This window comes from Balaenoptera physalus (genome assembly GCF_965194825.1).
Source record: "Balaenoptera physalus genome assembly, chromosome: 7".
Classification (NCBI taxonomy): Eukaryota; Metazoa; Chordata; class Mammalia; order Artiodactyla; family Balaenopteridae; genus Balaenoptera; species Balaenoptera physalus.
Window position 1 is genome coordinate 121681237 of NC_138886.1, and position 15271 is coordinate 121696507.

The 15271-nt window shown below is 44.7% G+C and overlaps 1 protein-coding gene across 6 annotated transcripts in view; it reads right to left on the bottom strand.

Annotated features, from left to right (window-relative positions):
* PALLD (palladin, cytoskeletal associated protein) overlaps positions 1-15271 on the bottom strand; it is a 378549-nt gene that overhangs the window by 190419 nt on the left and 172859 nt on the right. For all 6 annotated transcript variants that reach the window (XM_082468820.1, XM_082468827.1, XM_082468819.1 and 3 more), the window contains 2 exons: positions 11314-11455; positions 10699-10722 (listed from right to left, as the gene is read on the bottom strand). In XM_082468820.1, the coding sequence (XP_082324946.1) occupies positions 10699-10722; positions 11314-11455 (166 nt within the window). The remainder of the gene's footprint in view (positions 1-10698; positions 10723-11313; positions 11456-15271) is intronic.

A 15271-nucleotide genomic window follows, 5' to 3' on the forward strand; every position in this document is an offset into this window, starting at 1 on the left:
GATTGCATGTTTCAAATCTGACTGAACTAACTTCATTTCCTATGAATTTTCAGGAACACTTCTATTGCATAAAATGAGGTAGATTCATGCATAGAGCTGATGACCGACTGGACAGTCTACAAACGGAAGAAAAAAATAAGAATAAAAAAGCACTGGCAAGTTCTTTCGGTGATCTTCGGACATTGCTATGTCTCAGGGACTTTTACTAGATAAAACATTAGTCCAATGCCCTAAAAGTTGTTCAGCTTTGCTTCTCTGGGAAAATTTCATCCAAAAGTGACAACAGGCTCACATTTTGCTGAGAGAAAGGAGCGTCTCAGCTTGGATGGCTCTGACATCACGCGGATGAAGAAAGCCAGCAGGATAGGAGATGAGCCCAGCTGCAGCACTGAATTTTCATCTAGTAATATCTTATTCGAACAAAGACCTTAAGATATCTGTGAAGTACATTTTGGTGAGGGATGGGAATCAGGAAGTGACTGCTTGTCTCAAATAAAGGGAATTAGAGGCTCACTTATTTTTATTAAAAAACTGTCCTTTAGAAAATGCAAAAATTTAAAGTTACTAATAACTCTAAGTACAGTCCTTTTTAATCCAATTTTCCTAACTGGAGACTTTTTATTTGAGGGCATATAATAACTTAGTAAATTGGAAACCATTTTTGCTGATGGTAAATTCTGCTTTTAAAGTTACCTAAAAATTACTTAATCACATAAATATTTCTCAGAGGTTAACCCCAAATTTCATTCAAGTTCTTGGACATGCTGAACTCTTGGTTAAATACAAACAAAACCATTTTGTTTGCAGAAACATAAAATGATGAAGCAGCAAGGATAATATTACTAAGTCCTCTGGGTAATGAGGGAACACTTTCATACATGTCTTCCTTCACAGGTTTTTTTTTTCCCCCTTTTGGGGTCCAGCCTAACTTAAAAAAAAAAAAAAAAATCCAGCGTTTACCTTCCAAACCACATGGTTTGGCTAACACAACTAATAAAAAAGGACTCTGGGCTAAAATCAGCAAGACGAGATTCAGTGTGGTAACTGTAAGGCTTGTATAAATTTTTATAAAGGATTTTTATAAAACTGTATCATATATAGAGAAAGACATTTAAAATGCACAGTTTAAGACTCATGGACATACAGAACACACTTGTGGTTGCCAAAGAGGAGGGGGGTGAGGAAGGGATGGATTGGGAGTTTGGGGTTAGCAGATGCAAACTAGTACATATAGGATGGATAAACAACAAGGTCCTACTGTACAGCACAGGGAACGATATTCAATATGCTGAGATAAACCATAATGGAAAAGGATATGTGAAAGACTATATATATGTATAAATGATCCACTTTGCTGTACAGCAGAAATTTACACAACATTGTAAACCAACCATGCTTCAACAAAAAAGTTTTTTAATAAAAATGCACAGTTTAAGGAGTAACAGTGAAATGAACCCCTGCATACCTATCAATAAGTCTAAGCGATAAAAGATGACCAATACTGTAGAATGCCCCATACGCCCTCCCCAGCTGAATCTTCCTTCCCCTTTAGAGATAATCACTCCTTTGATTTTCCTTATATGTTTACCACATATGTATGTATCCTTCAAAAATGTGTTCTTTAGTTTTTGTTTTATTTTAATTTTTAATTTTTATTAGAGTATAGTTGATTTACAATGTTGTATTAGTTTCTGCTGTACAGCAAGTGAATCAGTTATACATACACATATATCCACTCTTTTTTAGATTCTTTTCCCACATAGGCCATTACAGAGTATTGAGTAGAATTCCCTGTGCTATACAGTAGGTCCTTATTAGTCATCTATTTTATACATAGTAGTGTGTATATGTCAATCCCAATCTCCCATTTTATCCCTTCCCCTCTTACCCCCTGGTAACCATAAGTTTTCTACATCTGTGACCCTCTTACTCCCTGGTAACCATAAGTTTTCCACATCTGTGACTCTATTTCTGTTTTGTAAATAGGTTCATTTGTACCATTTCTTTAGATTCCACGTATAAGTGATATCCTATGATATCTGTCTTTTTCTGTCTGACTTACTTCACTTAGTTTTTAATTGCTGACTAACAAGCATTTATCTTGTTGTGTAAAGAAAAGGCCACCTACAGCCTCTTCAATAAGTGGAGCTGGGAAAACTGGACAGCTACATGTAAAAGAATGAAATTAGAACACTCCCTAACACCATACACAAAAATAAACTCAAAATGGATTAGAGACCTAAATGTAAGGCCAGACACTATCAAACTCTTAGAGGAAAACATAGGCAGAACACTCTATGACATATATCACAGCAAGATTCTTTGTGACCCACCTCCTAGAGAAATGGAAATAAAACCAAAAATGAACAAATGGGACCTAATGAAACTTAAAAGCTTTTGCACAGCAAAAGAAAACATAAACAAGATGAAAAGACAACCCTCAGAATGGGAGAAAATATTTGCAAATGAAGCAACTGACAAAGGATTGATCTCCAAAATTTACAATCAGCTCATGCAGCTCAATATCAAATAAACAAACAACCCAATCCAAAAATGGGCAGAAGACCTAAATAGACATTTCTCCAAAGAAGATATACAGATTGTCAACAAACACATGAAAGGATGCTCAACATCACTAATCATTAGAGAAATGCAAATCAAAACTACAATGAGGTATCACCTCACACCAGTCAGAATGGCCATCATCAAAAAATCTACAAGCAATAAATGCTGGAGAGGGTGTGGAGAAAAGGGAACCCTCTTGCACTGTTGGTGGGAATGTAAATTGATACAGCCACTATGAAGAACAGTATGGAGGTTCCTTAAAAAACTAAAAATAGAATTACCATACAACCCAGCAATCCCACTACTGGGCATATATCATGAGAAAATCATAATTCTAAAAGACACATGCACCCCAATGTTCATTGTAGCTCTATTTACAATAGCCAGGACATGGAAGCAACCTAAGTGTCCATCAACAGATGAATGGATAAAGAAGATGTGGCACATATGTACAATGGAATATTACTCAGCCATAAAAGGTAACGAAATTGAGTTATTTGTAGTGAGGTGGATGGACCTAGAGTCTGTCATACAGAGTGAAGTAAGTCAGAAAGAGAAGAACAAATACTGTATGCTAACACATATATATGGACTCTAAAAAACAACAACAAAAAAATGGTTCTGAAGAACCTAGGGGCAAGATGGGAATAAAGGTGCAGACCTACTAGAGAATGGACTTGAGGACACAGGGAGGGGGAAGGGTAAGCTGGGACGAAGTGAGAGAGTGGCATGGACATATATACACTACCAAATGTAAAACAGCTAGCTAGTGGGAAGCAGCCGCATAGCACAGGGAGATCAGCTCGGTGCTTTGTGACCACCTAGAGGGGTGGGATAGGGAGGGTGAGAGGGAGACGCAAGAGGGAAGAGATATGGGAACATATGTATATGTATAGCTGATTCACTTTGTTATAAAGCAGAAACTAACACACCACTGTAAAGCAATTATACTCCAATAAAGATGTTAAAAAAGAAAAAAAAAAGGCCACCTTCCCACTGTCAGAAATAAGTTCAACTTCCCCAGACGTTTACCAAAGCCCTCAGGGGTATGGGGTGGGCAAGGCCACGGGGTTTCCTGGGAAATCTGGGGCTGCCGGGGGTGGGTTGGTGGGTACCTGGAGGGGCTAAGCATGGGCAGGAACTGGACAGCCGGGAGGAATCACTGGTGGTGTCTGTGTCTCTGAAATCTCTCTTTTTAAGTTCAACATGGCCAACTTCCAGATCTCAGCACCAGGTCAAATCAGAGCACTTCCGTGGGCGGTAACAGTGTTCCCAACTGACCCGGCAGGCAGTGACAGGCCGGGCCAAGCAGAGATGCGACCTGGGGTCAGCTCACCCGCGATCGTCTGTTGTCAGCGCAGGAGATGGGCGGCGGTCCTGAGCTCTCAGGGATGAATGCCTTGCCGTGTCTGTCCTTGTGACACATCAATGTGCAGCCGTGACTTCCGGGCACCCCGGCCTCTGGCTGCATTTGCCGTCATGCTCCTGTCCTCACATCTTGCTCTGGCCGGTGAATTCTCTCGCTGCAGGGAGCACACCCTACAGACGAGCTGTGGAGGAAAATCCTTGAGACCCTGCCACTCTGAAAAATCTTGACCACATCTCCTTATGGAGTTGGAGGTATTTTACACCAGAATCTGGAAGGCGTTGCTTCGTTGTCTGTGTGCCTAGTAAGCCTGCTGAGGAGTCCTAGGTCACTCTGATCCTGTTAGTTTGCTGTGACCTGGTGCTTCCTCTCTAGACATGGGGAGAATCATGGCCTCATCCTGGATGTTGTGAATTTCACAGCGATGCACGCTGCTGTCAATGTGTTTTCATACACTGTGCTCTCAGTGGGTCCTTTCAATCTGGAAACTGATATTCTTCCGTTTGGGGTATGAAAAAAAATTTCATTGATAATCTCTCCCCTTTGTTCTCTCCTCCTGGAATCCTACTTACGGATGTGTAGTCTACCGGGGCGGGTCGCTACCATCTAATTTTCTTACCTTTTCTCTCTTACATCCCTTCTCTGTCTTTTTCTCCTACTTTGCAAGACATTTCCTAACTTTCATTTCTGCTACCAGCTTTTTCATTGCAAGCACTCCTTGTTTTCTGAATGTCCCTCCTCTCCTCCCCCCTTATACCTGTTATTTTTACTTCTTGGATGCGCTGATTTTCTTATCCCTCCGACAAGAGCGTTGCTTTGTTTTTACATCTTCTTCTCTTTGCAAGTCTGTTTCCTCCAAGCTGCTTTTTGGGGAGTTGCTCAGGCTCTCCTGTATCATCCCAGAGGGAGGTTTCTTCAGACGCCTTTGATCTCTTCTTGTCCAACGTGGTTCTGAGCCGACGGGAATCTCTGGACAGCAGAGAGCGGTTGTTCACCCTGGCCTTCCCCTGGGTGTTACCTAGATGGCCTCTGTCTTGGAGAAACTCCTGCATCATTATGGATGGATTTTTCTTCTCTTGGGATGTTGCCATCACCTAGAAATGAGCCCTTCGGTCTCCACCAGGCTGGCCTTCTAGAGGCCAGTTTGGGGGGGGGGGCGGGGCAGAGGCACACAGATCTCAGGGTTCCAACAGTCACGCAGTTCTCCTTTTGGTGTCTTGGTGCCTCTCCCTCTCTCCCCAGAGATTTCTCCCTAAACCTTCTTGGTTCACGAGACCCTAAGTGTCTCAGTCATTTTTTACGGTGCTCCAAAACCTAAAGATATACTGAATAGCCTCCTTTGTTAAGCAGTTCTTTCTAAAGAACGTAATAATATTTAGGTCTTAACAAGTTAGTTATTGTTTTAAAAAGTACATATAAATTAAAGGAAAAATACCAGCATTTTATTCTTAAATCACCACAATCACGTACTAACGGATGTGTGTATCTGCTGGGAGGGCACAACCCCTCCTGGCATCAGATGGGACCCAGCCAGCCCGCTTTCACAGTCCTCCTGATTTTCACATGGGACTTGCGTTTTATCACACACACACCAAAAACTCAGTTTCACAAAGATATGACGTCACAGAAGAGAATGTAGAGTGATGTAACGTTGGAACTGTTTCAAGCCGGCAGTCGTCCCCATGAGATATCAAGTGTCACTGTGTTTGTCAAAAATCTCCAGCATCTCCAGCACCTCTGCCGGAAGGTGGGGCACCCAGGGCGCCCTGCCACACGGTTTGGGAACCACAGGCTTTATCCAACCCACTTTTGTTTACTCCACTATCTTAACCTGGAATCACATTCAAACATCCTCACCGTTGCCCTCCTACTGCTCAGCACCTCAGTACATTTAAACTATAATTTACTTCACATCGTGACTCATGGGACCAAAGCACAGATTCCACTCTCCAAGATCTTGGAGGGTGGGTGGCCCTGGTGATGCACATTGAAGGTCAGGGCACCGCACGTTTATGTGCACCGTTCCCCAACCAGTAAGACACGTTGGTTTTTGGAGTTTCGATTTTGCGTGCCATGAGACAGTGCTATAGAAGTAATGCGATACAGTTTGTGGCTGTTTGCAGACGGCTGAGTCAGGACCTGAGCGCGGACAGCTGTCGAAGGAGTCTTCTGTGGCCCTGCCCGCCCCGACACTGGTCTTTGAAGGATGCAATCAGGGTAAAGTCGGAACGTCAAAAAAGGAGGCCAGAGCAGGTACTATGACAGACACATGTGGGTTCTGAGTAAGCTGACTGCTATGAACTCACAAAGCTGTCTGAGAAGATGGGTGATGCAAGCTGACTTCTGTCTAGACGAGATAGGAGTGGAAAACACATCAGACAGACCCAGCAGAGGAGTGACAAGAAAAACCTGTTTCCGTTGCACAAATGCATCGGCAGGGAATGGGCTGTTTCCTTCCTTATCTAAACATCTAATCCCTACGGGGGCTGTGACCAGGCACTAGTGCATTTCAGTTTCATTTCTAGGGCTTTAAAATATCTTGCCCATGAATAAGAAAAAAGAAGGAGAGTGAAGAGAAGAAAAAAAGAGATATAAAAATAAATGAGGGGGGATATGGGGAAAGAAAGGGAGGGAGGGAGGCCAGCCAGCAGGGAGAGAGCAGGAGTGATCATGTCAGGAAGGGGAGAGAGGGCAGGAAAACCAGAATGCTCAGATATGTTCTGAATTTCAAAGGCTACTTATATTTTAGCATTTGGAGAATATCTCTGACTTAGTTCTGTAAAATTTATCTCTTGCCTCAGATGTATCGTGGTCATGTCAATTTTTCTCCTCTCCATTTAACAGTGGCCAAAAAACAGCCACAAGGGAAGCCAGTTCCTATGTATAATCTCTAAGGTTGAGTAGTTCAGAGGTCTGTCTACTGGATGTAATAGTCCATCAGGTCATTTAAGGACAGTAAAAGATTCAATACATGTTCTGTTTTTTCCCCTGGAAGCATCAATGGTCAACTTCAAGTCAATGTCAGAAAACATTCGCCTACTAGTAAAGGAATCGTAATCACACCTGGTTCTGTCAGGCAAGTCAGGGCATTGTTTAACTACAAATATGTGTTAGTATTTGCTTGTTCTAAAGTTCTAACTCATAACAACTCATGTAAGCAGTCACTCAAACAGTCGTTCATGCGTGTGGATTTTATTTAATTCTCCGTGCCAAGTGTAGATTTCTGAGGCAGGGTATTTTTTTTTTTTTTTGGCCACGCACCTCAGCTTGCGGTATTTTAGTTCCCTGACCAGGGATCAAACCCGGGCCACGGCAGTGGAAGCGCTGACTTCCTGGACCACCAGGGAATTTCTCTGAGGCAGAGTATTTTAATGGTCCTGTATGGCAAAAAAGAAGCAATTCCAACCATGTCGTGGAGAATATAATTGTGGAGGAATTATCAGAGGTCGGGGAAGACTAGCGGTGTTTTGTTTTTCACAGCTCCTGACTATACACGTGTTTGCCTTGTATTGACAGATTTGCTTGAAATATTGCTCTATCAAGAATTATCTGTCTTCAGCAAGCGCTATTCTTGTGGTTTGAACGGAAGAGTCTGTTTCCTTAAATGCCTCCAGATCGAACCAAAGGGGAAAGAAAAATAAGAAACTTCAGCGAACACAGCGAGGGCAGCCTTTTTCATACGTTGCTAGGACATGCAGTTTACAAGGAAGGCCTTCCGTCTCCTGCTCTTCTTAGCGTGATTTTGCCACATTAAACCAAAAAGCATTTAAGAACATTCTAGAGGTCAGACCACCCCATGATGCTGCTGAGGACCGGTTTCACTAAATAATTCACGATCAAAACGATATTCTAGAAGCAAAACAGCAGACACGACTGAGACAGGCACAGTGTATGTGGTCTGAGGGGCGGTGGAGGGGCTGGAGGAGTTTCTCTCTTTCCTCCTCACCCAAATACTCCTTCTGAGTTGGTGTGTTGAGTGCTTTCAATTTTCAAACACACACATACTCAGAAACTAAACTATGCAGTTTCTCACCAGTGTTTTAAATTTTCAGATGATGCTTAGTTTGTGATTTTCCAACACAGATCACGGGAGACATTTAATAAATCATATCACCTGTGTAGGTGATGACGCTGGATAAAACACGATGAAAGAAGAGTTGCATGAATTCAAACAGAATCCAAAATGCAACGCCAAAGCAGCCTTAATCCATTCCACCAGGAATGCCTTCAGAACTTTTGGCCCAAGGTTTTAGTTTTATTGTACATAAAGCAGCAAAAGAGATAACCTGCTCCACAGATTTGTTCACACAGACTTTCTTGCGGATAAAGGAGATATTTGGTTCCTACTTTTATATCTATCTACCTGTCTATCTATCCATCCATCCATTCATCTATTATCTATCTATCCATGTCTGTCTAGTCTATTTAAAATAGCAATGTAAAAGATATGCCTTAACCCCCTATAGGATTTCCACATCAGGTCACGCAGGAGATTGAGTCTCAGAAGTCCCCTGTGTCAGGGAACAGCACTGTGCAATTTTATACAAAGCCATGTCACAGCAAAATATGCAGTTGTGTGGCTTCCACAGTTTGAAAAGTGACCACAGTACCTGACGTGGGGACTGTACAGGTGGGCGGTGGGGTCTGGGTGTAGCTCACAACAAGAAGGTATCAGATTAGCTCTTGCACAGCAAAGGAAACCATAAACAAAATGAAAAGACAGCCCACAGAATGGGAGAAAATATTTGCAAATGAAGCGAACGACAAGGGATTAACCTCCAAAATATACAAAAAGCTCATGCAGCTCAATAGAAAAAAAAACCAAACAACCCAATCAAAAAATGGGAGGAAGATCTAAATAGACATTTCTCCAAAGATGACATACAGATGGCCAATATGCACACGAAAAGATGCTCAACATCACTAATTATTAGAGAAATGCAAATAAAGACCACAATGAGGTATCACCTCACACTGGTCAGAATGGCCATCATCAAAAACTCTACAAACAATAAATTCTGGAGAGGGTGTGGAGAAAAGGGAATCCTCCTACATTACTGGTGGGAATGTAAACTGGTACAGCCACTATGGAGAACAGTATGGAGGGTCCTTAAAAAACTAAAAACAGAGCTACCATATGATCCAGCAATTCCAGTCATGGGCATATATCCAGAGAAAACCGTAATTCAAAAAGAGACATGCACCCCAATGTTCATTGCAGCACTATTCACAATAGCCAGGACATGGAAGCAACCTAAATGTCCATCGACAGATGAATGGATAAAGAAGATGTGGTACCTGTATACAATGGAATATAACTCACCCATAAAAAAGAACACGAGAATGCCATTTGCAGCAACATGGATGGACCCAGAGATTGTCATACTGAGTGAAGTAAGTCAGACAAAAACAAATATCATATGATATTACTTATATATGGAATCTAAAAACATGGTACAAATGAACTTATTTATAAAACGGAAGTAGAGTCACAGACAGAAAACAAACTTATGGTTACCAGGGGGTAAGGGGAGGGAAGGGATAAATTGGGAGATTGGGATCAACATATACACACTACTATATATATATAATAGATAATAAGGACCTACTGTATAGCACAGGGAACTCTACTCAATATTCTGTAATGACTTATATGGGAAAAGAACCTAAAAGAGTGGATATATATATGTGTATAAATGATTCACTTTGCTGTACACCTGAAACTACACAACATTGTAAATCAACTACATAATCCAATAAAAACTAATTAATTAAAAAAAAGAAGGCATCAGATCAATTCCAGTTTTTCCCTCAGGCTGACACTCAGCATCCCTTCCGCTTTGGACCCTCACAGGCTCACACTCTGCTTTTCAGGCCCCGGTGCGCGGGTGTGAGAGGCTCAGGACTGCCCTCGGTCTCTCTGACCAGGAGCCACCACAATCCCCAAGAAAGGCCAAGCCGGGTCTGGCTCCCAAGAGATGTGCAGCCGGGTCTGCGTGATGCTGAAGCAGACACACGTTTTCCACCCTTTGGCAAGAAGGGAGTGAAAGTAGTGACTTTGCTGATGGGAAAAATACGAAGAAAGTAGTCTTCGAGGAGGATGTGCTGTGAAACACCTGGACAAAAATTTCTGCTTCTCTTATAAACATCGCTTTCGTCTATAGGAGCCATAAAAATACAAGAAGTGCGAGGCGGGAGGGGAGGGCACCTGGGCTTCTGGACCACACGGCTCTGATGAGGCCCAGGGAGGTGCAATTCCAGGGCAAGATGCCTTTCTTCCTGGTGTAGCACAGGAAGCGCTCATGGGTCAGGGCACGTTAATGAGAGATGCCGGGTGGTCACTCTGCTGACACCTTCGGGCTGCTTTCCCGTGAGGTGCATTTCCAGGCTGGGGTCTAGTTGTTGGTGGCTTTTGGTCAGCAGAAATATGCAACAGATCATGCTTTTCTCCTGGAATCTTAGGAGGATGCTTTTTCATCTTGAGCTTAATTTGCTTTCTGAGTATAACAGACTACAGTTTTAAAAGCCTTAAGTCACTGAGCTTGACCTTCTTGTCTGAATGGAACTTCATGTTTCCCTCATAAAGAACTTGATGTAAAACGCAGCGTGCAGACCCCACGATAAAGAAGATATTGTCTGTAAGGGGGTTTCACATTTCCAGGGAACTGCAAAAACACTGTTCTGCTTATGGCTTCAGAACGGAAACAAAGAGCTATTGAAACCAAAGAGATACATTACCAGAGAGAAAAAAAGAAAAAGCTTCTTACCAGGTTCAGCTGTGGATCGAGGTTCTGTTTCCCACATGAGAAAAAGAGAAATCAAAACAAGAGTATTAGACTGGGCTTCCGTTCATACTAAACCTACCCATCTTTTTGTGTGACCTTGTCTAGGACATGTCTGCAGAAATGGTGCAGACAAACTCCATCAGGGCGGCTTTAATGTGCCGCACCCTGCACGTCCTCCGCACTTGGAGAACAGAAATCTACGCATCTCACACTACAGTATATAAAATAGATAATCAACAAGGACCTACTGTATGGCACAGGAAACTCTACTCAATATTCTGTAATATCCTATATGGGAAAAGACTCTGAAAAAATTGACTATATGTTTACATATAACTGAATCACCTTGCTGTACACCTGAAACTAACACAACACTGTAAATCAACTATCTTCCAATATAAAATAAAAATTAAATTAAATATTAAAACAAATAAAATGCAAAGATAGAAAGGAAGGAAGGGAGGGAGGGAGGGAGGGAGGGAGGGAGGAAGGAAGAAATCCATGCATCTCAGTGACTAAGCCCTTCCTGGTTCTCCTGGAGCTTGACAGGAGGGCTTGGTCAGACCTGGGGGCGGTGGCACGGGCCCCTCTCCTTACTTTTCTGTAGGATCCGGAAGTCTGGAGAGTCCTGGATTTCACTGCCTTGTCGGAACCACTGGACCTGCAGGGGGGGCGTGCCTCGGACCCGGCACTCCAGCACGGACGCCTGTCCCTTGGAAGCTGAGATGCTTTGCAGCTCCTGAAACGCAAGGATCCGTGCACGTCAGGCCTTGGTGTGGTCTCACCCAGCTTCACAACAGAGAGCAACACTTCCCAACCTTAGAGAAGCAAACGCAGGCTTTGCAGCATAAAATCGGGTCAGGAGAAACACCTTTAACTGCATGTAATGAAGTGAGTAAGGCTTCCCATGGGGCTAGCAGAAACGCTGGGCCCGCCCTGCAAAGGTACGGCTCTAGTATTCACGGAATTTTATGGTAACGGGTACCTTTATCTACACTGAAGAGTGGGCTGGTGGAATGCAAACGTCTTTAAAGAATCGCACTCCATCTGAGTGTAGATTCCTGAGAGACCCAGACAGGAAGGCAGGGAGACCCCACTTGTCTCCCAAGCTCTGAGCTTCTCGCGGGGCGCCACCTCTGCCCACCAGCTTCCTGGGTCCACTTTACCAGGATGAGGGTTGGCATTTTCTCATTTGGAGATTCTCAGTGAAATAAGAAAACAGGAGCACTTCCCCGGCCTGACCTTCCTCGCCTCTTCCCCCGCTGTCACCCTGGTGCCACCCACTCCAACTCCAGCCCAATAAATGTTTACAACCCAACAGACCAGAAATGCGTTTGGCTTCACAGATGCAAAGACGTGAAGCTTGTAAACCGGCTATTAAATACCAAAGGAATAACCGGCCCCTTCCAGGTGTCCGCACTCTGCCTTTCCCCTCTGCGATTGCTTAGCCACAGGCCCACTGAAACTTTCTGGCTATTTACCCTTCTGACTACAGAGTATTGCATCTGATAAAGGACATGAAGAACTCTTAAAGGAAGTCAAATATGATCAAGTAATTCACCTATGCAGAGACCCAAAGCAAACAAATTCACATCAGGAAGTTCTGTGGGGTTTTTTCCTATTTCTGTTTTTGCTTTTTATTTTACATTTTTCTGAAGAGACAGCCAATGGTGTGCTGGGAAAAACAGACCCTGCAGCAACTGGCCTGCAGTATGTGTGCCCCGGCCCCGTGGAAATCCTCAAAGTCCGTGATGTGGGCAGAACCATAAAAGTCTACTGTGAAGTCTGGGAAGGCATTTGATAAGAATTTTGGTGGCTAAGGTCTTTTTTTGTTTGTTTGTTTTTAATGGAAAGGTGAAGGTCATTACCTACTTCTGAGTGCATTCTCTCTCCACCCTTACTTTTAACTGTAGGAAAATCTCTGGTTTTAAATTGACTTTCACTTCTGATTGGTCCAGAAAGTGCTAATTTAGCGGATCAGCAGGGAAGATGTGGCCCACGGGGTCCAGCTTGTGTGGATGGATCAATCAATGCCCCCGGCTTGTCCAGGAAGTGTTCACAGCACGTTACAGATGCTGCACAAATCTTCTTCACGTGTGAGCCTTCAGACACCACAGGGGGACTCTGTTTTTCTCCTAGGATTATGCAATTTGTTCAAACACTGGAAAATCACATAGGTGGTAAATGGGAAGATGCCAAAGACTTTACACAGTCAAACCTCTGCGGTTAGCCCAGGTGTACCACCTGGCCCCTCCCGGAGTGAGCTTTTTCTCTTGACAGAAGCCACCGTAAACATGGTTCGCTTGTAGGAACCACAGTGAGGACGCCAAGGGAGGCCGAGAGCCACCTTCAGAGGCTGACCTTGGCAGTCAGGGTCGTCCACTCGGCAGACTCTGGGACCCCTGGGTGTTTCAGGGTCCACAGAAGAGCATCTCTCGCTGTCAGGTCCACCTGGTACTGAGATTCCTTGGAGGGTCTACCGCTCTGGGGAGAAATGCCACATGCAGCAGGCTGCTCTCCTGGCCCCAAGTGTGTCCCTGTGACTCACAGCCCCGCTGTCCCCGCCAGCTCTGCGGCTCCGGCTCAGCCCCGGGGAACCTTTCCCAGCGACATGGGAGAGCACGGGTGGAGGCGCCAGTGGACTTGCAAAGCCCAGGCCGCCCCCTGCCACCACCATCCCCTCCGGAACCAGAGCCCAGGCCCCCAAAGGACAGTGCAGAGCGGGGAGAGGCGCCGCCCACAGGGAAAGGGCACAGGTGCCAGTGAGGAAGAAGAAGACCGTGCAGAACGGGGCGACATCCACCGTCCAGACCCAGGGGGAGAGGCGCCGCCCACAGGGAGAGGGCGCAGGTGCCAGTGAGGAAGAAGAAGACCGTGCAGAACAGGGGGACATCCACTGCCCAGACCCAGGGGGAGAGGCGCCGCCCACAGGGAGAGGGCGCAGGTGCCAGTGAGGAAGAAGAAGCCCGTGCAGAACGGGGGGACATCCACTGTCCAGACCCAGGACATGCAGCTGCAGGCACGGGGACATGGCCCTGAGCTCCGGCCACTCTACAGTTTGCGACTTAAAAACTCAAGCTTTGTAAAAATGCTGAATTCTGGTTTACTTTTCTTTCTGTTAAGCTCAGAGAACGCTTCCTGGTTTTCTCTGGGGAAGGGGGGACGCTGCTGCCGGAACCTCTGTCTCAGGAGCTGGACTGCACTGCAGGGGACGGGAACAGGGTGTGTGCCTGGGACTGAGGGTCTCTCATGGCCCTGGAGGAATTCCACGGCCCTGAGGGAGGGAAGGAAACTCTCAGGGCCTCTCCCCTCCCTGGTGCCACCAGGACACGCTTGATCGGCCTCAACCCAGAGGTGCACGGGGCCCTGGCTCCAAAATCAACTGTGTCCCCAGCAACAGTGTGGCAGGTAACACAGATTTCCCGGCCAGTTTCATGAGGCTGCTTGAGAAAAACTCTTAAACTACAGGTAAACGTGCCGTGCCCACCCCTCCGTAAACAACTCCGGCTCTAAGCACCAGAGGATGGACGACCTCATGGGCTGTTACACCGACACGGTTGCTGGCGGGTTTGACATGCCTGGTTTTCTTTCTTTTTGGGTATTTTATCCTGGGAGGCGACTTCAATGTTGCTGTCAACAATTATCATTTGTTGCATCCTCCGGGCAATACTCTGTTTATGAAAAGGTCTTTAAGCAAGCTGGATGCAGGCTGGCTTAGGAGAAAGAAATCATTCCCTATATGAAGAACATCCAGATGCTCTTCTTGGCTGCCTTGCAGATTTACAGCTTTTACATGATGGGTTTATAGAAACTGCTTTCACATTTGTCTTTAGTTACTTGGAATTGATTTTCGTGAAAAGTGTGAGGTCGGGGCCCACCTCTGCTGAAGGGCCCACCTCTGCTGAAGAACCCACCCTGCAGTGACCGCGGGTTGCTGGGGTGTCTTGTGGGCGCTCTCTGGGCCTCGTTCGTCCGTTTGTCCAGCCTTGAGCCAGCACTGCTCTCCTGATGCTCTGGCCTTGGGAAGTCTTGCCATCTCAGATCCCTAACACCATCTCCTCCTGCAGGAGGGCCCTGGCTGCTCTGAGCCACTTTTTCTTCCACAAAATGTTTAGAATCAAATGGCCAAGTTCAACATCAAACACAAATAAAAACAAGGAACCTGTTGGAATTTGAGCTAGATTTGCATTGAATTTAGAGACTGGTCTAGGGTCATGACTTCTGACAGTGTACTGGTGCACAGGCATGGTGCACCTCTTTCTTTACTTGTGCCTTTTAAAGTGTCTTTCAAATAAAAAAAATGACACAATGAACTTATATACAAAACAGAAACAGACCCACAGACATAGAAAACAAACTTATGATTACCAAAGGGGAAAGGAGGGGGGATAAATTAGGAGTTTGGGATTGACATAAACACACTACAATATATAAGAGATAGACAACAAGGACCTACTATATGACACAGTGAACTAAACTCAATACTTTGTAATAACTTATAAGGGAAAAGAATCTGAAAAAAAGTATATGTATAACAGAATCACTTTGCTCTACA